This window comes from Cyclopterus lumpus, chromosome 21, assembly GCF_009769545.1.
Source record: "Cyclopterus lumpus isolate fCycLum1 chromosome 21, fCycLum1.pri, whole genome shotgun sequence".
NCBI lineage: Eukaryota > Metazoa > Chordata > Actinopteri > Perciformes > Cyclopteridae > Cyclopterus > Cyclopterus lumpus.
Window position 1 is genome coordinate 19730839 of NC_046986.1, and position 25065 is coordinate 19755903.

The 25065-nt window shown below is 43.5% G+C and overlaps 4 protein-coding genes across 13 annotated transcripts; 2 read left to right on the forward strand and 2 right to left on the reverse strand.

Annotated features, from left to right (window-relative positions):
• Positions 1-901: 901 nt before the first annotated feature.
• On the reverse strand, positions 902-10766 carry parp14rs1 (poly(ADP-ribose) polymerase family member 14-related sequence 1). 2 transcript variants are annotated; one of them, XM_034560857.1, is made up of 17 exons: positions 10573-10766; positions 10324-10424; positions 10129-10159; positions 9025-9297; positions 8310-8534; positions 5954-8196; positions 5566-5796; positions 5106-5327; positions 4909-4978; positions 4434-4580; positions 4168-4230; positions 3792-3968; positions 3480-3662; positions 2763-3383; positions 2380-2510; positions 2052-2226; positions 902-1739 (listed from the first exon to the last, which is right to left on the reverse strand). In XM_034560857.1, exons 1-17 carry the CDS (start codon positions 10745-10747, stop codon positions 1456-1458), a joined length of 5352 nt encoding a protein of 1783 aa, XP_034416748.1. In that variant the 5' UTR covers positions 10748-10766; the 3' UTR covers positions 902-1455. The 2 variants fall into 2 exon arrangements, with proteins under 2 accessions (XP_034416748.1, XP_034416747.1); XM_034560856.1 differs by having other exon boundaries at positions 2763-3662.
• parp9 (poly(ADP-ribose) polymerase family member 9) lies at positions 10363-16536 on the forward strand. Of its 5 annotated transcripts, none has more exons than XM_034560860.1 (8): positions 10363-10485; positions 12143-13012; positions 13339-13554; positions 13875-14090; positions 14482-14542; positions 14800-15284; positions 15453-15615; positions 15755-16536. In XM_034560860.1, exons 2-8 carry the CDS (start codon positions 12158-12160, stop codon positions 16036-16038), a joined length of 2280 nt encoding a protein of 759 aa, XP_034416751.1. In that variant the 5' UTR covers positions 10363-10485; positions 12143-12157; the 3' UTR covers positions 16039-16536. The 5 variants fall into 5 exon arrangements, with proteins under 5 accessions (XP_034416751.1, XP_034416750.1, XP_034416749.1 ...); XM_034560859.1 differs by lacking the exon at positions 10363-10485 and adding an exon at positions 10583-11045; XM_034560858.1 differs by lacking the exon at positions 10363-10485 and adding an exon at positions 10601-11049.
• Positions 16537-16690: 154 nt separating this feature from the next.
• On the reverse strand, positions 16691-20793 carry faima (Fas apoptotic inhibitory molecule a). 4 transcript variants are annotated; one of them, XM_034561926.1, is made up of 5 exons: positions 20668-20793; positions 19689-19819; positions 19142-19370; positions 18098-18147; positions 16691-17930 (listed from the first exon to the last, which is right to left on the reverse strand). In XM_034561926.1, the coding sequence occupies exons 2-5, from the start codon at positions 19800-19802 to the stop codon at positions 17781-17783; spliced, it is 543 nt and encodes a 180-aa protein (XP_034417817.1). In that variant the 5' UTR covers positions 19803-19819; positions 20668-20793; the 3' UTR covers positions 16691-17780. The 4 variants fall into 4 exon arrangements, with proteins under 4 accessions (XP_034417817.1, XP_034417816.1, XP_034417818.1 ...); XM_034561925.1 differs by lacking the exon at positions 20668-20793 and adding an exon at positions 20074-20226; XM_034561927.1 differs by lacking the exon at positions 20668-20793 and adding an exon at positions 20004-20226.
• Positions 20794-20913: 120 nt separating this feature from the next.
• On the forward strand, positions 20914-23076 carry LOC117750653 (transcription factor 7-like 1-A). 2 transcript variants are annotated; one of them, XR_004611816.1, is made up of 4 exons: positions 20914-21063; positions 21169-21229; positions 21392-21617; positions 21730-23076. XR_004611816.1 is itself a non-coding variant. In XM_034561929.1 (3 exons), the coding sequence occupies exons 1-3, from the start codon at positions 20938-20940 to the stop codon at positions 21532-21534; spliced, it is 330 nt and encodes a 109-aa protein (XP_034417820.1). In that variant the 5' UTR covers positions 20914-20937; the 3' UTR covers positions 21535-23076. The 2 variants fall into 2 exon arrangements, 1 of the variants encoding a protein (XP_034417820.1); XM_034561929.1 differs by having other exon boundaries at positions 21392-23076.
• Positions 23077-25065: the final 1989 nt, after the last annotated feature.

Genomic DNA, 25065 nt, shown 5'->3' on the forward strand with positions numbered 1-25065 from the left:
ACAACAACAAAACAATTCCACCCCAAAAACAAAAAGCAACCATTATATTATAGCAACGTATTTATTATTATTATTATTAGTAGTAGTAGTAGTATTTTACTTCGACAGCTTTTTTTATTTGTATATGTACTCCTTTTTTTTTTTTTACATTTTGTTACAGTAAATGTTTTGTGACTGCGCCAGTTTAAAAAATAAAAATCACATTTGTAGTGTTCTGTTTTAAGTATGCAAAGCAACTCCTGATGTCTCGGCATCAGGAGAAAATCAACCCTCATCAGGGGGAAATGTATCTGCACTGATGCAGTCCGACCTGCAGAGGGAGCCAGAGAGTGCAACAGAACCTCGTCGTAAAAGAGATTTGTGATTTTCTATGACCTAATTCTTAAAAAGTCTCACTTAGGGAGTAATGTGCTCAAACACCTGAAGGCAAGGACTTAAAAAAAAAAAGTAATACAAAGGATTTTGTATTATTATTTTAAGGGTTTTTTGATATTCCGTTTTTAAAAATTTTAAATAGACCTTCTGATCTTTATTTTTTTAGAGCAAAGTGGTTTATAGCTGTGTTTATTACAAAGAACGGTACTTATTGCCCTGAAAAACAAGTGATACATCAAAAATAAAGTTTTTATTGGATTATGTTTGGAATAAATCACGTTGAGAGGTAAAATGAAGGGTTTATGAGGGCATGTGGAAACTGTTCAAATAATTATTTAACATTGAGTTAAAATCTTCTCCAAATGAAGAACCAGGTCATGTTTGTATCAATGTAACCGTACGTCCGGCAAGACGTGTAATGTAATAAAGACGTGACATATTCTGCCTTTCAAAGATATGTAAGGAGTATTGTGTAGGAGGAAAATCTAACCAAATAAATGACTGAAAAACAAGCGGTGAAAACTACTTATTTTTACTTTGTTTAATAGAGAAACCCTGGATACAAATATTGAAGTGGAATTTACTTTGCATTAAATACAGAGAGCAATCGACATATCAGTGTGCTTATATTAACTTTTATTAGTGCAGGCCAGTTTTCCTTTCAAAACCAAAAGTGATCGGTGACCTGATTGACACCCAGGTGCCAAGACAACCATCTCATAATTTCCTGGAGCCGCTCCAGGTGCTTTGCTTCATTGTCCCACGGGACACAAACATTGAAATCAGAGCAACAACATATCGGCAAACATATGTGAAACCTCTCATTTTATTTTCATTCTTTGATTTCTTCTCGCATAATTACTCCGTAGCATGATAAGAGATTATTTCAAGGCACTGCATGGAGTATTAATACCTCTATAACTGACCCTTGGTGATCATTATAGGTTGTTTGTAAACCAGGAAATGACTATTATTATATTATTGCACTCATCGGAAGTTTAAACCAAATATCTCAAGAAAAAGAAAAAGCAGTGTCAAGCAGAAGGTGTTGTTGTTGTTTTTTGGCTGCATGTCTGTGTTTCATTTGAACGTAATCAAGTATTCGGGACACGCCTGGCTGTCGTGGAAGATGATGAACATGCTGGGGTTGGCCACCTTGTCCACCACGCTGTCGTACAGCTGAATGGAGCCGGGGCCCTTGGTCGGCGGAGTGATCATGTTGCGCTGTCCGGCGGTGAAATCCCCCGTCAGCACTCGGCAGAGGTACATGCACTTCTCCCCATTTGGCTTGGGCTTGGAGTAGATGTCCTGGGCCGAGTAGTTGGCGTTGACGGCAAAGTACGTGCCGTTGCCGAAACACGCAGCTGAAAAGCGCAGAAAGATATTAAGTTAATCTGCAATGGCACTTTGCTCTACTCTGGTTTTCTTTGCGTTTTCAAAAGTAGATATTCAGAAATAACTGCAGAAATAACTGCCGACAAGAATAAAAAAAATTAAAAAAACGTCTATTGGAATTACACAGAGGTACAGTAAACTGGTTTTTTTAACAAACACGTCATTGTGATGTAAAAACTACTCGTCGGCATCAAAGCATTGTCATCGTCCTTCCTGCTTTCAGCACGGTTCGGGGGAAGCCGCCGCCGAGACGACGTCCCATAGCTTTTAAAACTCCTCACCGTTCTTTCCTGCGTAGCTCCGGTTGAAGCCGTGCTCGTTGATGTGGGCCACCGTGTTGGGACAGGTGCCGTGGAAGAGGCGTTTCTCGTTGTTGCCGTGATTGTTTCTCTGCTCCATGTCGCACTTCTTGATCTGTAGGCTCTTCCACAGTACAGGGTTCTGGATCCTCTCAATCTTAAAAAGGAGGAGGGGAGAAAGGTACATTGTTTGAGTGTTTGCGTCTGCTTTTCCTGATTATGCATTAATAAATGCAACGTGATTGATCCAAAAAGCGGATATGCGATTGGTGTATTAATGTAACCCGATGACACGTCAGATGCAGACTACCTTGATAACTGTTTGTTTGCACGTGGCCTGGAACAGAGTGAGGACTTCGGTGTGCTCTGCGGTCCCAGCATTGATGAGGACGACCTGACTTGTGCTGTTGGCTGGCATCGTATCCCAGTGTTCAGGCGTGTCTACATTTAGGCGTAATAAACAATGTTACATTTTTGTTATTCCTAGGGTCAGCTATGCATTGATATTATATTTGCAATTTTGGCACAACAAAACAAAAATCTGTGACCATGACCAGATAACAACATATATTAAACAACAATTCTGCTCATATCCTTTGCACTTTATTCTGGATCCATAATGAGGCAGGACAAAGAAGCATGGTGGCAACAGCTGACATGTTTCTACTTATCAGAGGACACAAGGTCAGATACCTTTCAGTTTGTCAATGCGCTTTATCTGGAGGATGAGCCCCTGGTTGTTGGTGGCAGGTCCCTTTGGCATGGCGACGGTGTAGTCTTGACCCAGGACTCGAACCTTTACGCTTGCTTGCTTGTTTTCCAAAGCTTGCTCAAGCTGGAAGTTGGCCAGTAAATCAAACCTCTGGAACTGAAGCCCCTGCTGCTGGTACTGCCAGTCCGCCACTGTGCCCGCCGCCTGCTCCGCCTTCTTCTGCAGCTCCTCCTTATCTCTCGCCGACCTCAGCATCGCATGGATCTCGTTGCTGGCTTTGAGCACGTCCTTGCTGAGCCCGTCGATGGTCAAAGAGGCTTGGGCATTCTTGCTCTCGGTCCTTATCGTCAAGTCCATGGTCTTCTGGATGTCCACGATGCGCTGGTGGTTCCCATCGGAGAAACTGAGGATGGAGTTGTCTGGGATGCAGAGGCTGTGTTGTTCTAGGGTTATCATGTTGCTGAGCCGCTGTTTGGCCAAGTCCACTTGGGCCTGCGACTTGCCGCAGATGTGGAAGGCAGCGGGGTCCACTTTCAGAGCCTCGATGACAAAATCCCCTTGCCTCTGTGGCTTGCCACCACTTGTCGCACTCGTAATAAATGCTGAAAGGACAAAGGACAGATGAAATAATACAAGCAACAAAATGATTCTCCTGCACATACATTTGAGTTTGGAGCTGACGTTTCCCCAGAACCCACTCTTGTCTTTTGGGCCGGTATCTTCCCTTTGGTGCATACTGTTGTAGAATTCTTTCAGCATGGGCGGCTGGAAAATAACTATCCGAATTGTCTGCAGGGGACAGTTAGTGTTCTGGCTCATCACATGGACCACGGCATCCAACATGGCGTCCGCCACCTGCTTTGCCTGTACGTTGCCTCGACCTAAAGTGGTGCGGCATAGATTGCAGACTTTTTACTTCAAAGTGTGCAGCGGGAGAAGCTGTAATGTCAAGAGTTTCACACATGTACACAAACACCTCCACCGAGGTGGGTCCTGCTCACAAATCTCACCTGTGCCAATGGCAGGAAATGAGACCGACGTGTATGAGTTGGTCACACACATTTGCAGTGCGTCTTTTACAACCTTCTGGATTTTTACTGGGTCCGTCTGTCCAACTACATGGAGGATTTTCTTGCACTTGAGATTGCCTGGCTGGGTTAGTATCATGCCTGGGTTGGCCTGGGCACCTGAAGGTGTTGACAGTGGATTTGAACAACAACCATGTCACGCGTGTATCAAAGCAATACTTCTTTTTGGAACGATCTTAAGATATGAGTAAATAATTGGCTTAATGATTGACTCTTTTATCCATGTCGTTATAGTACAAAGCAAGATAAATGTGACACTGTGCTTTGGATTCAAATCTTTGTGTAAATGTTTCCTTACTGAGGCTTGTGCATTCCACCTCCACAGCCTGACCCGCTGCATCCAGAATGGCTTTGGATACTCCTAGAGGAGAGGAATATTAGAACAAACTTCATATACAAAATATATATACATATATATATATTGGAGGATTTGCCTATGCGTGGGATTCACGTGTCAAACATGTTGCCTTGTAGTTAAAAGTAGTGTCCACGACATGTGTACGTTAAATCTAATGTACACTTATTTTGCGTTGTTGAAACATTCCAGTTCTGGCTCTCATTTACCGGACTTAAGAGTGAATCTTTCATTGGAGGAGTTGACAATGACGTCAGACGTCTCCTTGGTGATGTCTCCCGTGACCACCTGCACGGTCACACTCCCCATTTTGCTCTCATGCATTCCTGAGCTCGAGACGACTTTGGAGAAGGGACCTTGAGGCAGTGAACAGAAAGTTATTTGTTCAAATGAAAAGAACTAGTTTAACAATTAGATCGTCAACTAAATGAATGTATAATTTGATCAAAACTGAACCATTTACATCTTATAAAGTATTTTTTCTGTTTCACCTTTACATACATCATATACAATATAAATATATATTTTGTTGTTGGGTGTATAATACACTATTTAAAGTGCTTCACCAAAATTACATTTTGTTTACATTTGTTTATTTTAATCCTTACACTTTTTTTTCTTTTTTTAAATACAGCATTATATTGTAACGGAACTGTCAAAAAATGTCAAAACAGTGTTGCCTACCTGGACTTTGTGGGGAACTCGTGGGCAGTGAGACGTTTGGGAACTTCTTTGTGAATACATCAATGAAACTCTGGAGATCGAATCACAAAGATACCAAATATCACAATAAAACAGAAATACTCACGAAACAGAATCCATCTTTGTTGAACAGCGCTGTGGTAGTGAGTTGGTACTGAAGCTTGTTTTTCTTTCCTTACCTGGATAGTGTGTGCATCTTGTGGGTAAAGGATGATCACAACCTTCTTCAAGTGCTTAGGTTGTTTGGTACTGCTGAACGCCAAGATTTCATCCAACATCAGTGATGCTACAAGATCTTTCGGGAAACCCAGGTTTCCAGTGCCGATGGCGGGGAAGGACACGGAGGTCAGACCGCTGTCCTCTGCCTTGCCCAAGCAGTCCTTTACAATACAACTCAAGTGCTGGAAGGCAAAGCATTGGAAACCATCAATATCGAGGTGCAAGGAGATATTGAACGTTTATGCTGCTGTTGTTCTCAGTTAAATGACTTTGAACAGCAGACAATAACTGAAAGGGATACGTTTTGATTTACCCAACATACGGGGAGATATAAAGAGGTATATTCCTCAGCTCTCAGACTTTTCATCAAGTACAGACCAGACTTGTCACAACAGAAATGTCCACCATGTTACACATCACCTTTTCAGCTGTGCCTTGTCCCCTGTCCCAATGAGGCGCAACTGCATGAAAGACTTGTTTGCTCTTTAGTTTGCAGCCATCGGTAACAATGACATCGCCGATATTCCCGCTTGCATGATTCGCATTTACCAACTCCTGGAGTTTGGATCCAGCTTTTCTCAAGACGGCGACTGAAACTACCCCTTTGTTTAGGGCAAGATCTTCAGCCACGGTGTTGACAGTCACGTCCGTCTGAAAGTGTGTGAACAGAGTGTTATAGACAGTCGAGGATCAGTGGTGTAAGAAAGTATCAGTCAAGCCCTATGAGACCACAATCAATCGTAGGGTACTCTAGAGCGACAGGTTAGGCTTCATAGTTACTGCTACATACAAAATAAAATTAAATTACCACTGCATTCTCGATATTTCCTTTAGTGAGAGTGATGCCCAAGCCCTCCTTGGTGTTCACTTGACCCAAGCAGTTTGGATCAGATGCAGCAGATGTTCCAAGGGGAGGCTTGATGGTCCTGGTAAGGGGAGTTGGTGGAGAAACGCCACCATTTCCAAACTCCTGTCTGACAGCCGCCTCCATCACCTGAACAGTACTGTCGTCGTCGTTCACCAAATGGATCTTCTTCAGGACGTTGTCTCCGTACTTATCGCAGTGTTCCTTCACTGCCTTGACTATGGTGTCGGCACAGAAATTTAGAGTAAAGCCTTGGTTTCTGCTAATAGCGGGCAGAGCCACAGAGACGCAGCCGTGCTTTACAGCAAGCTCCAAGCTTCCTTTAACGGCTCTTTTTAACTGCGCCTGAGGCGTCTGGGGATTGTCTGAATCAAACTGGGGTCCCACTGCATGGATGACCATTTGGCAGCAAAGCTGCCCCCCCGCGCCAGTTATGACACAGTCCCCAGGCTTGAGCTGCCCGTTTAAGTTAATTAGTTTGTCACACTCAACCTGAAACTGGGGTCCGGCAGCATTTAGAAGTGCTCTTGCAAGACCTCCATTATGTTTCAAGTCCGGATTAGAGGCATTGACAACGGCATGCACTGGGTAGCTGCACATATCCGCCTTGGAAACGGCTATTTCCACTCCATCGGGTGTCCGAAGCCGATACACAGGCTGTGGCGCTTGTCTTTTGGCCAAAAACGCCTGTCCACCACTAGTCCCATCAACCAGCTCGACCAGGCAGCCGGTTTCATTTAAGAGTAAGGAAACATACAGAACTGCTTTATTTTTGAATAACTTCTTCACTCCAGGCATGGAGATTTTAAACATGTCAAAGAACACAGAAGAGACCAGGTTGTCAACCAGGTCCTTGCACTTTGCGACATCCCCTCTGGAACCACTGAGACTGATTGCCTCCTTTCTGTAAGACACCACCACTTTGTCTTCCACCGGCTCCAACCAAGATGTGTCAAGCTTTTCAATGTATTCCACTATGGTGTTGGTCTTGACCACAACCGTTTCTTCAACTTGAGCATTCTGTGTTAAGAAGTCATCAAGTTCATTGCTAACGGTTTTGACACTGTCCTTGTGACCAGACACCACGACTTGTTGGCCAGCGGTGTGGATTTTAATTCTCATGCATGACTTATTGTCGGCATTCTTGAACTGACTGACCAGGTCCTGCCACTCTGGCTTCGCCAGTGCATTGCGGTCTTCAACGTCAATGTTTTGAGATATTAGCAGCCTCTTCAGATGGATTTCGGCATCATTCAGATCTCCGTTGGAAGCAGCAACGAGCTGCACCGTGTGAGCGTTGATCTCAAATGCTGCATTTATTCCCTCGGATGTGAGGAGATCATTTGTCAGCTCCTCTTGTTGATCCTCCTTCAACCAGTCAAGCACGTACTTGTCCATTTCTAAATTCTGCCGTTTTAGTGCAATCATGGCATTATATATGACGCTGCTTGCTGCAGAAATCTCTTCCATGAAGCCAGTTACTTTCAAATCCCCTGCTTCTTTCCTAAACGATATTTTGAGCTCTGGGTACACCTGTAGCAGCTTGTCCTGAAGACCGCCTTGACTTAGGATGTGGTAAATTGATGGCACCATTTGTATCGCTTGGGTCACGCTGGATTTCTCCCTGTGCACCCTTTTGGCAATCCTGTTAACGACTTCGTAAAGAGTCGGCTCGAGTCTGCTGACATCGGCCTCGAGACCGGCCACTGATAAGACGCCACTGACTTTATCAGGCACTACTACCACATCCTCGGCCAGTAGAGTCTCTCTGATCTTCTCCTCAGACTCCTCCCATACCTCGGACTCTGGCTGAAGCTTCAGGGATTTGAATTTTGACAGAGCTTGTGCAAAGGTCGACTTGACAGTGTCTCTCCATTTTTTGACAATGACTTTGGCCTCTTTTTGCTGTAGTAGTGAAGATAGCGGGCTCAAGTACACGCCGGATTGCTCGAGGTTTACGCTGCAGAAGTCTTTTGCCATTTGGCTATGAATGGTCTCTGCAGCCGACTGATTGTCGTTTAGGTATCTCCAGACAGCGTCGTCAACGGACTCAGCGACAGCCGCAGGGAGTTTTAGCGAGGGCGTATCTTTGCCGTAGAGGGCCGTTCCCAAAGATTTATAAAAAGGATAAACTATGACCTCTTCCCCCTTGATGCGATGCTTCTTCTTCATGATTTTATGAACAGCTACGGGTAAATAAAAACAATCAAATATTAAATGGTCACACTGTATGGAGTTCTTTTTTTCCATGTCAATCTCTGATGACAGTAACATTTAATGAGTACTGTAAATGCACTACCTGTATAGTCTTCAAAGGTGATGATGACAGACTGTTCCTTTTCATTCAGCACAACACTTTCCACATCCCCTCCTTCATTCTCAAAATAAAGGCGGAAGAGGTCGTCACTAAAATGTTGTACGTCTTCAACAACAACTTGCTCTGTGACTTCAAGAGGCCGGACTGATAGTCCCTTCTTCGTGAACGTCCTATTTTGGGGGCATCCTTGCACGAAATCTGTGTTTACTGTGAGATAGTGATAAAAAGTGAAGGTAGTTAGGCAACAACAGAAACAAGAAACAGCTTTATGTGCTTTCTCATTGCGAAACCCCACCCGAAGCGAGACGTAAGCTTAGTCGACAGCGGCTCGCTCACCTGCCTTAACCAAGCTTAACCTTTATTGAACCATGAGAGTTATGTCGGCACCAAAGGAAGAAATCAACAGTGTTTACAGGCCCATGTATTGATCAATTGATTTTAAATGCCTGCCCGCTAAAGCTGTTAGGGCAAGCGCCCATGGTCCTCCACAAGCCATGGGCGCCTCCAGCTATATGAAGAATTACTGATGATTTTTCCTAATTCAATTAATTAACAAAAAGGCATGGAAGAAGAAGACTGCCAGTCTGCAAACATGCATGAACAATAATGATGGCTTGAGTTCCCGTACTATTTAGTGCGCCAGAAAACACACACACACACACACACACACACACACACACACACACTAAATGAGTACCTTTTCCATTCTGGAAAGTCACCACAACAGAGGAGATGTCAGGAATGACTTCCAGAGTGAAGTTTTGAGTGGCAGATGGAGAGTCAAAATCCTTTAGAACGTTCTCCACCAGCATCTCCAACAACTCCTTGTTTGCGTTCTCTGGAATATTTCCTAAAACGGCCGAAGTGGAGCACGGCTGTTCGTCTGCCGTCTCATCTGCTCTGCCTGTCTCCTTTGTTTGAACCATGGCGTCACCGGTGCTCGGCTGCTTGTCGATCACGGCAACATCCGCTGTTAGTGAGACACAAGGGTTTAGTGGCGTTATTAATGAAGTGAGATCATTTCACACTAAATAACAGCCAACCACAAAGGAGATCTCGATTTCCGTTTATTCTTTCATTTATTTTAAACTTACCATAACATTGTGATCACATGATTGAGCTATTATTGCAGATATCTGCTGTGTAGCTAACGCAAGCCTTTTGCTTATTATTATTATTATAATATTTGAACCACGCGCTCATCAGCTGTGTACGTCGCTTCTCAGCATTTTCAATAAACAGCTTCTCGTGGCACATTTCTCCAATTGCGGCGCTTTAAATATATATTTTTTAGAAACTCTTCTGCGTCGTCAAACTGGTGAATATGATTCTTCATTTGCTTGTGATTGCGTCTAATTGGCATATATGGGATTGTTTCAACAAAGTTTAGGAAAAGTGTTTGGATAGTTGTTTTTAGAACCACATATGTTTATCAAGATAATTGAGGTTCATAATTCAAAGAAAACCGCAGACCACATGCACCGTCAAATGTTGTTAGTAGTACTGTAAACAAAAAAAAGAAAAGAAAGAAGAAACATAGTGATGGTTTAATTGAAAAAGAAAACCTGAAAATGTATAAAACTGATAAAACCTTCATTGCATAAATATACTCTGCTACATAATTAACATAGAGTGTTTAGTGATGTCACAGAGACCTTGACCTTTAACCCCCCCCCCCAAAGGTGTTCCTGAGAGATCTCCTCTCACACAGGATGGATAGACAACCGAACATCATAACGCCTCAATTCACTGTCGGTGAGTAAGTCGATAAGGACGTGTGTTTGTTTTGAGGAGTACTTACATCTCGTGTTAAGTTCCTCAGACCGAGCTTCCTACAGAGAGTGGATACAAATAATATTTTTTAAATTATATATATATATATAATTTGAATAAATTGTTTTAAATTATTCAGCACTTTGACATCCCATATAGACCCGAGACGGGGGTCCAACACTAATCTCCCCCTAATGTCTCACAAGATAAACGTCATCTTGACCTGCGCTGCTGTGACGTCTGTCGGCAAGTGAACGGTCATCTTCATCACGCCTTCCTCCAAACTTATCTGGTGCATCTTTTTTCTCAACACATGTTGTCGGTCTTTGATGGGAAGGGAGAAAACACACACATTCAACCACTCTCAGTATAGATTATAATGAGTGTGAGTGAATATATTTTATTATTATTTGTATGTATTTATGGCATAAAAGTAAGGTTAGCCGGGGTCTAGTTTCTCGGCCGGGCTTACCCTCCTCTCTGCGGAAGCGCAGCACCGCTGTCCGGCTGCCGGTCTCGTACTCCACCTCGCAGTCGCCGCCGTTGGACTTCTTGCTCTGGAAGTATTTCACCAGCTTGTTTTTGAGTCTCGGTTTGTTGTTTTCTTCGAGCTCGACGCGCAGAGCATACAAGTACGCGTCCGCCATCGTCGCTGTCCCGACACCCTTTGCCCTGCTTTACTTTCACTTTTGTTTATCAGGAAATGAAATGGGACTTCTTGTTACGTGTGTGTGTGTGTGTGTGTGTGTGCGTGTGTGCGTGTCGAGTGTAGCCATGAAGCGTTGACGTAGAAGTGTGTGTGTGCTGCAGACCAGAAGACAGGGCGCAGGTAGGCTACTGTCCAGTGGAAATGTGAAAGGAGCTTCACGAACACCCCGCCACGGAATTTGTTGTGGAGTACAACCCAACAGACGTTTCGCTTTCGGCTTTACTCGGTGCTTTCCGGTGGGTGAGTAGAATATCTCTCCGCACGGTAGACCTTTTCCCGTTTAGTCGTTTAAATGAGTAAGTAAATGAATAAGTTAAAGACGTGGTAGTTAGACGTAATTGTAACGATTAACAAACTAGCACGGATTTGTTTCGCTGTCGCGTGGACACACAACCTGCGTCAGGTAGCTCGCGCCGATGGCCGTTTTACTGTCGAACCGAAACTATAAAAATGGCGGCTTAATTTAGGTAATTAAACCATTTTCTTTTTGACTGGTCAAAGTAGCTCTAAAACGTGATGGCAGCTAAAGGTGTCCACCAGGAAACTGTCAAAATTAAGTCGGGTTAATTTCTCTTTGTGCAGTTCCAATGTTTTACATTTTACAACGACGTACGGCATAACTTTTTGTTGTACATTTAACGTACCAATAAGTATACAAAGCATATCGGTATATAGTCTGTACTTTATGTAACAGTTACTTCCAAGGGACGGGGACACGTTCAGCTCGTGTCCCTTTGAGACGGGGATTGGCTACTGGTTTGTTGGAAGGAAAGGAGAAGAGCACGTCGTGGGTTCCTCTGGCTAGTTAAGCGTTATTTTCCAATGAATCGTAGGATTTTTCCGACCTGATAACACTGCCAACGGTTATAGAATTAAGTTGTGTATTAAATGTTTAAAAGATTATAAGTCCATTCGAATATGAGCTAGAGACTTGGCGTACAGGGGATCGTAATATTGATAATCATCAATAATATTGAAAGAAGTGTAGATATTTATCCAATAATAAAAATGACTGAAATTGAGACCAGATGTTCTCCCAGTTTTATTGACAATCCCATTTCCTTTTTGGTTCCTCACCTGCAGTTTTGCCATTTTTTTTTTATTTTATAGAGACTCTAAATTATTCCTCTGCTGCCATAAGCCACATTCATATGTCTTACATATTCAGCTCAACATTATGTATTGAGCATGTAACGACATCAATTAAATTGTGCCTCTTGTCTTGATTCACTTTGAAAAAAAGTATTTCTTTCTACACTGGTGTCATTGTACGATTTACTCACAAGTGGATTTCTCTTTCACCCCCCCCCCCCCCCCCCCCCCCCCCCCATAGCTCTGTTGAAAAACCATGGCCAGTAAATTAGATATTCCTCTTCATGGGACTTCGCTGAACATTGTGAGGCGATGTGGCTCTCGTCTGAGTGCGGTCGTTGAAAGCAAGTTTGGCTGCAAGGCCACCATCGAGGGTGTGGATTTTGAAAGAGATCTGCGTGGTGCACAACAGAGGAGTCAGGCCGCCCCGGAACAAAGGTTTACCACTACTCTGCAGAGAGGCGTTCAGGTTTCTGTGTGGAAAGCTGATCTCACCGATTTTCAGGCAGATGCTGTTGTGAATGCCGCAAATGAACGTCTTCAGCACTACGGCGGCCTTGCTAAAGCTCTGTCCATCGCCGGTGGTCCGCAAATCCGGAGAGAGAGTGAAGATTACATTGCGAGGTGGGGTGCCTTGAAAACCGGAGATGCGATTGTCCTTGGCGCCGGGTCCCTACGCTGCATGAAGATTATTCATGCTGTGGGCCCACACCTGTCCACAAATTACTCGCAGTCTGATTTTCAGGAGGCTGAACGGCTGTTGCAGAAGGTCATCGGGAGCATTCTTGACAAAGTTAAGGAAAGTCACCTGCAGTCTGTGGCCATTCCTGCCATAAGCTCTGGTCTGTTCAACTACCCTCTACCAGAGTGTGCAAAAACCATAGTGTCGAGTGTGAGACGCTACTATGAAAACGCTTCATTTCAAGGACATCTCCCTAAAGAGATCCTCCTTGTGAACCACGACGAGCCTTCGGTAGCAGAAATGGAGCGGGCCTGCCGTCAGATATTAGCCAGCGGAAAAAGCAGCGCTGACGCCAAAACCTCAGCGCCTCCTGTCCAGCCTGGAAAGGTCCACCTGACAGTGAAGAAGGGTTACATTGAGGAACAGCAGGTACTTTGTCTCTTACGTTTCTTCGAGAATTGATTATTCACTTACTCTTTACATTCAATGTGAATCGCTGCTTGTATACAAATCTTTTTTTTTTTTTTTACAATTTCATAAATATTTACCAATACGCTTTTACTACCTGTATCTTCACAAAAATGCAATTAGCCTGGTCCATAGTGGGCTTCAGATGAAAAAACAACATTAACGGCATGCGGACTGTTGTACTGTTGTATGAGCTTCTGTAATATTGAAGAGGTCACAGTGTAAACGTAGTTTTTGTCACAAACTGCATATTTGCATTTTAATGCACCAACTATGTTTTCTCTCAGACAGATGTCATTGTAAACACCACATCCTTTCAGCGAAGCTTGAATGTTGGTCAAATCTCCAGAGCTTTATTGTCCAAAGCCGGTCACAGAATGCAACAGGACATCATGGGTGCCTCTATTAAAGGACATATCTTCGTCACAAAAGGCTACGGTCTGCGATGTAAAGAGGTGTTTCATACCTGTTGCACCGTAAAGGGAAGAGACTCAGCGTCCGAGGTACAGTATGACTTTACCTGTTCTGGGGCTTGAAAGGGTAATATATTGTATGTTCATAGCCTCGTGAATCCAAAACTGTAAATATATTTAAATGTAGATGAAATATGTCACATCTCAAAAAACATATTCCCACCAAAGAGTTAATTTGGTTGGATTTGTTTTCTTGATCGAGAGAGCACACATTCCAAGTAGCATATATATATATATATATATATATATATATGCTACTATGCTATATACATACATACATACAGCAGATGTATTGTGAACATCAGCACAATTGAAAGCCGTGTGTTTGTCTCTCCACTGATTCATTACAGATTCTTTTCAACTCGGTACTGGAATGCTTGTCGATGGCAGCTGTAAATAAGCACAAGTCGATCTCCTTTCCTGCCATCGGCACCGGAGAGCTTGGGTTCAATAACAATGAATCTGCCCAGCTCATGTCACGGGCAGTGGCAGACTTCACCAGGAATTATCACGACAAGATGGACGTTTATTTTGTCATATTTCCTTCAGACCACACCAAATTTAAGGTTGTATTGCCAAAATGCTGCTGTGATATTAGAATGACTTAGCCGTGTGTGTCCAGAGCTGGTGGCTAAATTAAAAGGTCTCCTTGACGGTAGTCGCAATAGAAAAATAACTTTTAACAGCCGAGAACAAAAAAAAAAGTTAAACGGGGACAGTGGAATATAAATGAGTATTAGTGAAAGACTGAAATGTGTGTGCTAAAGAGGGACACTTTGTCTGAAGTCGCTCTAGTCCTAATCAGGTGTAATGCGGTGTAATGCGTGTTGTGAAGAACTACACCCGCTGAGAGTTGTTGTGTGGGTTAGTCCGGTCTGTTGCCAATGCTCTGGCTTAAAAAAAACTCAAGGAAATGTAATTTGATGTCCATGTATATTAATGGCCTTCTCTTTTTAGGCTTTTGAGGAACAAATGACATCTGTCCAGCAAACGGCACCTCATCCCGACTTTACACAAGGTGACGACAGTATTTCATGTCCTCCAAAGGGGACAATTACACACTAGTTGTGATTTTAATAAACGACTACATGTGCAATGTCCTTGCAGTGAAGTCCACATCTGTCCGAAGAAACCGGTAACTCTAATGTAGGACAGCTAACGTGTATAAAAACATTTTTTAAAAAGAAAGAAGAAAAACAAGTTGACATCTTGCTGGAATTATGAAATAGTTACAGCGTTACTAAATTGCAGCCGTGGACTTGATGTCTCCACCAGAAACTGAGCACAGAGTTGGCGTCCGCGGCAGCAGCAGCAGCAGAGCTCCCACGCCCCAGATCAGCCTGAGCAGCCTCTCCAATGAAACAACGCGCGAGGCCGAGCAGTGGCTCACCGGCCTTCTCTTCAGATCCTCCGGCTCTGTCGTCATCTACAACAACTTCGTCCAGCACTTTGGCGAGCGGGAACATCTGCAGCTGTCCCGTCTTCTCCAAACGGGCCTGTTCATCGAGGAGTTTTTCGAGAGCGGCCGCGCAGGCCTGATCGTAAGCGGGGAGTCGGACGAGGACATCGTAGTTGCCGGGTTGCAGGTGGAGGCCATGCTATGCAACATCCAGAGTGAGTTTGCCACCGAGGAAGAGCGCGTCATACTCACGTTGACGAAGAAGAATCTGTCCTTTGAAAGGAAGCTGGTTGACGACATGGGCCCAGAGTTCTTGGAAACATCGTTGGACTTTGAAAAACACAGGCTGCGCGTATTGAAGGTACAGTATGTGCAAATGAATGCTTTTGTCATTTCGGTGGATGTCACCTTGTTTGCACATTATTCCTCAAATGGAGAGTTTATACTTACTAAATACTGTTCATCGATTAGCTGCATGTGTCTTGTTTTGAACCGCTGCTTGACCAGTTTTAATTGTTTTTATTTTTAGATTGACAAAGTGGAGAACCCTACACTTAAGATTCTCTTCGAGCTCAAGAGAAACCAGCTAAGCCGCACCGCTCCTTCCCGAAAAATGCTTCAACGCATACCTGCACACTTCTGTGAGATGGTCAACCATATTGGATTCCATGCCGAGTACGCGCCACCCGATGGTACGACAACGCTGCTCCAAACAGCGTTTGGTGACGTGCAAACAAATAATTTTCACCTGGTCCTCATTTCTAGGGTCTCAAAAATCTGAACGGCAGAAACTAAGCGGCAGTTTGTTCTTCTGCGTGTTCCTCTGTACAGAGCCAGCGTTTGGAGAGGGCATCTACTTTGCTGGCAATATGAAGACAGCCTTGGAAGTGTGGAAGGTGCAGAAGGAGGAAAAGGAGGAGTATCTGTACTTCGTGGAGGCCGAGGTGCTGACGGGAAACTCCACCCGTGGTGAGCCAGGTCTGATTCTGCCCCCTGCTGTGGGGAAAGATCCACTCGTCATGTACGACAGTGTGAACGGAGGACCTGATGTCGCCGTCATATTTAGTGGTTACCAAGCTCTGCCCAGGTACGTTATCACCTGTAAGATGGTCTGAAGAGAGATGCCTTCAGTGTCTTTCTGGCTTCTGTTGTGTGGAACCGATACCAATGTAAGAGTGGGAAGTTGGATTCTTCTGGAACACACCGAAGTGCATAATACATTTGCTATAAGTGTCACAAAGGTAATGGAGACAATAACTACAATATCAGCATATATTCAGCTTAAGAAAGACATGCCATTTGCTTTGAGTTTCCTAATTTTTTTCAATACAAGTTTCTTATGGGTGATTAACATATTTTATATTTTACATTGTAGTACAATCAGTTATATATCAAAGGCTCCACTTTAAAAATGCCTCAATAGCATACTGTTAACATTAGCTGAGGTCTTTGTTGAGAGAACAACAAATTGTATCGTGATTGTAAACTGATTTAATTTAGTTTGGCGTAAGTTTATATCACTTCGTGCCTACAATGTTTGTACACTAATCTAGTTTGGATGGCAGGTCTAGAGTTTGATTACTGAAATTAAAATTAAACGATGTACAAAAAAAGAAAAATGGATTCATTGTGTTTTTTGTTTGTAGAATTACTACATTTTCTACTTTTTTTTTTAAGTCCCAACACCACTTCAGAGGACATGGCAACACATGTCTACTAATACTTGTGCAGACTTGTTTACTCAATTCATAATTGAAGACCCTTTCATGAAGCTCAGCTCGATGGGTTTAATCAAATTTAAATACATATTACAACTGTGACGGTAGACATAATAAAATACATGTATTAACACAACGCTTTGAAACGGGACATAAGACAGACATTAGGGAAGTCCCTCATACCTAATGACACATTAACAGCTGTTCTGAGTATTGAAGTTCATCCTTGACCAGCTAGGAAACAACTTAAGATCCCTTCAGTAGCTTGTTCACTGTCATCAGCGGATGACTTTGGACTGTCTACTTTTTCTATTGCTCAAAACTGTATTTGTTTTACCAGTGCTCCATGAAAAGTAAACGTCTCTTTTCAGAATGTAAACAACCTTTTTGAAATGCACTGGAAAAAAACATTCAATCTGTGAGCATGATTTCAAGTTTTAAATCTTTGTAGCCATAACATCTGGCCTTAATATAAAAAGAAGCGAAACATATAATTTGACAGCACAGTGACGGAGTGTGTTTGGATATCGGCGAGTGATTAATCTCAGCTGTGTGTATGATTTATTACCGCTGATAACGCTGCTTCTGAATGATTGTCTACGAAACTGCTGCAGCCATTCGATGGGACACGATGTAGCCTAGCGGTCTGCTAAGAGCTAATTACACACTACTGTATCATCAACTGGCTGAACTAGTCGCACAAAGACCATGTAACGTCAACGTGGGACTACACAACGGCCACTCCTGAGCTACAGTTAAGAAATAACCCTTGTTTCCTCGTGTCTCATCCTCCCGCTGCGCAACATTGGAATATACAATAGAAGCGAGCCTGTTTACTGGTTATCTGGAGGTATGTGGTTGTTTTTCCTACAACAACAGGCGCAGGACGTCTCTTAAGAATACTAGCAGCTCATGTTGACAACCACGGGCCAAGGCGAGCCCGGCCGAGACGGAGAAATATGGCACATCTAGCTTCTAATGCTGATAATATTACTGAAACTATTACATCAATTTAAAGTCACAGTTTGTAGTTTAATTTAGAGAAATTTATGGCTGCACCCTCTTTTCAGAAACTGCCCAGACTCGCAGGTCCCGCCTACAACGATGACAGAACGACCCTTAAAGTGCTAACAGCGCGGTCACTCCGTGCACTCGGCTATCTCGGTGCCGTCCACAAGCAGCGCGTGAATGATGCCGTCCCGCCTCTTCCCGCTGCTCACGGCCTTCACGCAGCAGTTGTGGTCCCCGAGCGTGAAGTGCGTTTCGGTGCCGTCGTCCACGAACTCCCCCTGCGGGTGGAAATCAGAGAGACGAGAAGGACGAAAGATGACCACCTCGACAGAATCTGTAGCAGTGCTGTGGTTTTCACACGTATTTCACAACCGTTTGAACGTACGACTTCCTAAGTTCAGCGCCGTGCGTCACGCCTCAGCGTCAGTTCCCCTGTTTTACTTACGGCGGTCTCAATGTTTTGTCCGTTGCACCAAACATCCATCGTGTCTTTTTCTGAAAGAAAAGCAAACGGACACCGAATCACGCCAACCGTTGCCACGTTTGAGTCGTTTGTTTCTCAGGCGGCAGAATGTTTGAGTTCATCCGACCACCTCGTGGTGTCCCAGGACAACGAGCGAGAGAAAAACACCCCGGTTTTGATCTTGTTTCAGGCGTTCCATGACAAAGAGATCACCCACGCATGGGAAATCTACCCAGAAAAACAAAAACTTTGTTTGAAAAGCATCCTACATGGTGACAGTGGTAAATGCATAAACGCATGAATACATTTTATTGGGGTTCTCCGAACTGAAATTAATTTGGAGACATCTCATTGTAGACACACTGACATTCCTCCCCCATTTGTGACCATCTGTGTGGCAGTTGCAATTATTTAAACATAGGAATACAAATACATCCCTTTATAAGAAACACACCGCTCTCTCACAGCCAAATGCATTTCCAATTAACTCCAGCATCCAAAGTCAAATGTGACTTTCATTTAAATCTGAGAGGTTGGGAGATCCTCTTTTGAAAAGTATTGAAAGCTACCAGATAGCTTGAGTTACAGGCGTGTGAAAACATCAACGCCTGAAAAGGCACAGCTTTAATCCCCATTAACTGTTGCCTCCGAAACTTCTCTGTGATACTATGTCCACATTCACATATTTCTGCCACGTCAGTGAATTATTTTAAACTAAATATAATCAATGCACCGGGTCATGTAGAGCAGTTCTTATGTGTGGCACATGCTTCAGGTGCCGCCTGATTAACTGGAAGCAGTGTAATGTAAGAAGGATTAATCTGCCCAGGTGACAGAGGTGGCGGAAGATGGCGTGGGGCTTAAAGCTGTCGGAGGGCTTAACCTCTGCTCCGGCATCACACTAGTGACACTCCCCAATAGCACAACCTGGTAGGACATGTGTGCAAAACACATAAACCCAGACAGGACATACAACCTAGGTGGTGAGGGAAGTGGGTGGGCGAACACGCACAAGGAGGGGCTCACCCAGGACCACCCTGCAGTCGATGCCGTCCAAGTTGAGGACCCAGGTGCTGGTGACCTTCGACCTGTTCTCCATGTACTTCTTCAGGCTCTTCCCGTTGATCTCCAGGGTGTACTCGTAGGCGAAGCCACTGACCGCATCGATGTTGATGGTCGCTTTGGTCTCAGACTTGCCCACGTTGAACGTCTCCTTCCCCACGAGTTTGAACATCCAGTCTCGCCTCAGTAGCTCCTGCAGTGCGACGTTACATTACATTACATTACATGTCATTTAGCTGACGCTTTTATCCAAAGCGACTTACAATCATGTTACATTCATACACTGAATACAGGGAGCAATTCAGGGTTAAGGGAGCAATTCAGGGTTAAGTGTCTTGCTCAAGGACACATTGACTAGGGCGGGGATTGAACCACCAACCCCCTGATTGAAAGACGGACCTGCTAACCACTGACCACTGACCCACAGTCGCCCCTCACGTAAAGTGAGTAATGAAAAGCCTCTGTCAGTCATATACGAATTAAATAAAACACATGGGATCAGGTTTTCTACCTTTCCATCCACGAAGATGACCCTCTTCCCGGTGGTCGTGCCGTGTTCAAACTCTATCCGGTGGACCCCGTCGCTCAGCGCCACCTCCCACACGCCGGCGAGATCATTGGACATCCTGGCGTGTTCGGACCCTGTGGAGACGGACAGAGAAGCAGCTACACTGCTAAATGTCGCGGCACATGCATGACTAACGTCACCGTTGCCTAACTAGCTAACTAGCTTTAACGAACGGGTCTGACTGACGTTAGTTGACGTAAAACCTAATAAATAACGTTAAATAAATACTGTCCGGTGCAGGTTTGAATGTATCTCCACCTGTAGACTCTCCTTCCTACGCAACGTTACAGTAATTAGAGCGCATACTGTAAAAACAACAACACGTTACCATATTCTTGCCATAGAAACATGGCTGAAGAACAGGTGAGAAGATGTCTCTGTTTGGTGCGTTACGACTTCCGGTGGTGTGTTTTCTTCTTTTCAAAATTACAGCAGGCTAAACTAATTATGTTTTGAGCTCTGGGTTAGAGTTCAAAACGAAGTAAATAAGTGGCCATCGTGTTGGTTGCTACCATAACAGACAATTAATGACAACAAAATATCACTAACCTTAGCAAACCATATACTCACATGGCTAATGAAATAAATAGGTGTGTGTATATATCTCTCTATATATATATATAAACAAGTTATATGTCATGCATTGTATTATATATATATATATATATATATATATATATATATATGATATAATATGATGCATGATATATATAACTTGTTTTCTGTTCGCTATAAAACAAAAGTGACTGGCGTCGCTAAACTGGGATTTTATTTTGAAAAGAAAGCGGAAGCATTACAGCGTGAGTCAAGTCAATCTTTCTAGTAGCTCTGAAGCGAACGCTAACGTTACCTTATTATCTATAAGAAGATAACCTGAGCCCTTAGCTCGGAAATATAACCCTTCATTGTGCATCTGGATTACCTTAATGCTCCCGAAGTAAACGCTCTAGCTCCGTGGTTAACAAATGACCAGCGGACCACTTTAGCGCAGTGTATTCTCAGCTGGCTTTAGCTACCGCAGACGAGCTACGACTATGCTGTTACTATGGAAACATGATATCCGCATACGTACAAACGTGACCACGCCCACTGGGGGAACAAGCCGTAGCTTCTCCGGGAACTTTTGATAACTTAATGCAAACTGTTAGGACACAAATGCACCGTGGGAGTTTGTGGGAGCCCGCTCTCATTAATGTTGTCCTCTTTCCAGTGGAAGTCTCTGTCCAACGAAGAGCAGGCCAAATATTACCAACAGGCCAATGGTGAGAAACGCCTCCACGCTCAGTGCCACCCTGACTGGACCCCCGGCAACAATTACGTATGTACAACTCATGAATACTAGAGCTTATAAAGCAAAGTCACTGAAAGAGTCTTGTTTTTATCAGCACATGTCAGATGGAAAGTCTAGTTTGTTTTTGTGTAGGGAGTAAAGAGGAAGAAAGACAGGAGCATGGCCGCCAAACTGGATGCCAAACTGGCCAAAGGTAAGACAATTTCTCCGAGGATCACAGCTTGTTTTCATGTAAAACTGTCATATTGGACTTGGATAGATCATAGACAGTCAAAATACATAGAATAAAAAGCTTTTACCATGTTCCACCAAGTCGTAGAGGATTGATCAGTGTTTTTGTTTGTTTGTACTGCAGCATCGACATCGGGAGAGGTCACCCAGCCGGCCAAGAAGCTGTGTGCGGCCTCGGTGTCCACAGCAGTGGTGGAGGCTCCTCCCACAAACATAGGGGTAATGGAGGCCTTCAGGACTTCCAGCGTCCTGAAGGCATTCCACTGATGCTGGATGAAGATGAACCCTTCTGGCCGAAATCTTTACCAGCGCCCAGATGGATGGTGTCCCCAGCAGAGTCGGACAACTAGGTTAGTATATTTTCTCTGTGTCCCAAAAATATTCACTTCAGGCTCAGAGGAAACTCTAAATTATCGACTTGACTCAATCAGAATCATGAAAGGGCTTTCTCCTGAACCTCAGGTTTCTCCCTCAATCCCAAAAAATTAAAATATGAGCACAGGTGCAATGCCGCGACCAATAGCACCCATGCATGCTATGCACATAGGATGAGGGTCCCTGCCCGAGATGGACCCAAATGACGCAGGGCACGGGCGGGATGCAGCCTCATTAGCCTTCGGTTCCGACACTGCATTACCTGCTGTCCCCTATTCTCCTCCCCTTGAACATGAGGGGGAGGAACTGCAAAAGTACCTCTGGAGAACTGGAAACCACCAGGGACTTTGAAACATGAACTCGGGGGTTCAGTCCCACCTCCACCTCTGTCTTGCTCCTTTTCTTTGAAGGTGGAGGAGAGGGAGAAGCAAGGCCGGTTAGATTGTGCGCTTCTTCTTCCCTTTCCTGGAGTGGGACGGGCAGTTCCTTGCTGCCGTGGCCGCAAAGGAGTGTTTGCCCCATGTCTTAGGGTTCTCCACCCAAGGCTGCTGGTTAGTCTGCTGACTCGCTGTATCTGCAGCTGCAAAACCAGCCCTGGATACCTGTGGGGTACGAGGGATGTGCTTCCGGGGTAAGCAGAGGTTAAAGGCTTCGCCTTCCTGTTTCCTGAGGGTGCTGGTTTCCCTCATTTTTTCCAGAGCAGGACCGAACAGAGGTTGGGTCGTATGCCACATCCATTACCTCTGCCTTCTTCGTATCACAGAGGCCTGAGCGATTTAGCCACCTAGCTCTTGGCCTGGGAGAGGCCACGGCTCTTCCGTCAGGAGCTGTATTATTTCTGCCACCCAATGCTTGGACGGCCACCACGGCGCTATCATGATTAGCGACAAGCCCTGTTTTCTTACCCTTTCTAGAGTCGGGGAGATCAGGCTGAGGGGGGGGGGAATGCATAGAGCAGCACGTTTGGCCACGTGTGTGCCAGCGCATCCATCCCCAGTGGTGTATTTTTGTCTGACAGTGAGTGTTTTCTCGTGAGGTAATTTGCTCTAGCAAACGGGGGTTTAGCCCGCTATAGTGTACCGTAAGAGTTCGCTCGTCGTCAGTTTTGGTTGATGAAGATGTGCTGCATCCAACAAGAACTCTGTCTGATCTCAGGTCAAATGGTGACAGTGAGAAAAGATAAATAATACAAGATAATAAATAAATAATACATAATTACATTAAACCTACCTGATTCTAATCTCCATGATTATCAAAAAAGTGGTGGTTTAAAAGACATATTGGCTTCATTCACTTATTTTACAATTACAGTATTTGGGTGTCAGGTGTATGTACTGTACACATGTTACCATACGTGCACAAGCCAGTGGATTAGATTTATTATTGATTAGACATGATTGTTGAATGTTCAATATGACGAGGGACATGGATTTGTTGTTTAACTGTCAGACATTGTAAAATAATTAAGAAACTGTTTTTTTCTGTATACATTTATCCTGTATATTTAGGTTTCTGAAATAAAAAAATATAAAGTCCTTGTCAATGTCTTTCAGGGTGTTAGAGCACGCATTTTATTTTCCAATTATTTGCTGTGGTCATCTATGCACGGGAATGCACTCAACATAGTGACACATAGATCACTTTCGAGTGAGCGTCTTCTGGCTGTCTGGCTGTCATGGGATGCAGCCTATAGGTCTGGTCTGTTTAACAAAGTAATGTAAATGATTGCAAATCATAGCCACGCAAATCTTTGCAAATTATGCGATACATTTCTTATTCCAACAAATATATATGCACATACAGTCAGCTAAAATATACCTACCTTTGATGACATTACATTGACCTATCGCGGATCGAGGGTAACAGCCACAAAAATCATTTTCCTTACAACCAGGCCAACAGCTGTGATTGAGACCCGGCGTCCTGCATTTTAAACAGGCCAGTTGAAAGTCAGCTGAGAGCCTCTGTCCATCAGCATCTTCCAACCACAGCAGCCATTCTGTCACTGTCTTGTGATTCATTCATAGACCGGGGAAAGAATAAATCCATAGTTTGTGAAAGAAAAATGAGTTAGCATCAGGGGGATGAAAAATTCAGATGTGAGGTGAACGTTTAGGAAAACTGGTTTAGTTTTTTGAAGAACCTTCTTGCCCTTTTAAGTAACTGATAATATGAATATTGCATAATAATGAAAATGTAACATCTTGATAGCCAGAACACAACATAAAAAGGCACACAATAAATAGGAGAACTAAAAATGAATTGTCATACTCGAAAATCCTCGCCAAAATCATTGCTAAATACTGCATTTGTCTTCCTCTATTTATTTCTTCTTTTTTTAATCAGATATAAAGCAAACCTGTTGATATTTGTGAAGTCATCTCTCAAATACGTTGCTTAGAATATACTACCTTCCAACAATAAAACTTCATGTGATAAATACTGACGTGTTCGGCCTGGTCACAACTGAGTTCACCTGGGCCGTCTCTTGAGTGCATTTGCGATCAGCCATAAAGTATTCACAGTTATTCCTCATCATAAAACAGCTATTCAACACATTATTCATTCGTCCACTCACAGTCACTGACTACAAGATGACACAGATTGACTTTTTTTTGACAATTTGAATTATTTTGTGCTTTTTTGTTAAATAGATAAATTAGATTATTTTTTGTGTTTTTTTACTTTTGCTTTTTATCTGTGTGTGTGTGTGTGTTTTTTTTGTCATGTAGTATATGACTACAAACTGCACTTGGTTGCGCAATCCTGCGTTGTACAATAACAACAAACTGACCGTGTAACCTTGTATTTGCTGTGGCTTGTGAGCCAGGTTGCGACACGTTAAATATATGTGGGGGAAAATAAATTTTGACAGTCACTCTGGTAAGCAGCAGAATACCTGACCACAAACACAACAGGAACAACACAGAGGTAGAGTAACAGAAACGGGTTTCGAACCAAAGACCTCGACAATTGCCAATTACAAGTTCACATTTCATCTGCTTTCACAACCAGTACTCCTTTTTTTGTGGTAAGCCATTTAAAAAAAAGCTATGTATACGAGATAAATGGGAATATAGGTACCCTACATGTTATATCTTAAAAATTGGTGGACACTATAAACTATTATATATGAGAGAAAAATAGGAGTATACCATAATAGTTGATATACAATGTGAGAACATCCTCTTCATTTAATTTGTTTTGCAATCATGGCAGCCGCACAATTTATCTTTACATCTTTATGTTAGCTACTCCCCTCAGATACAGAGATGCACATGCAACCATGCACTACTTGAACATGCACAAACATTCATGTGATCAAGGTACATTATTGGGATAATGCATTTCTTACGCATGCAAAAAAACAGTTCCTGGGCAATAAGAAAATACAGCAATTTAAGATTACATCACTGATTTAAA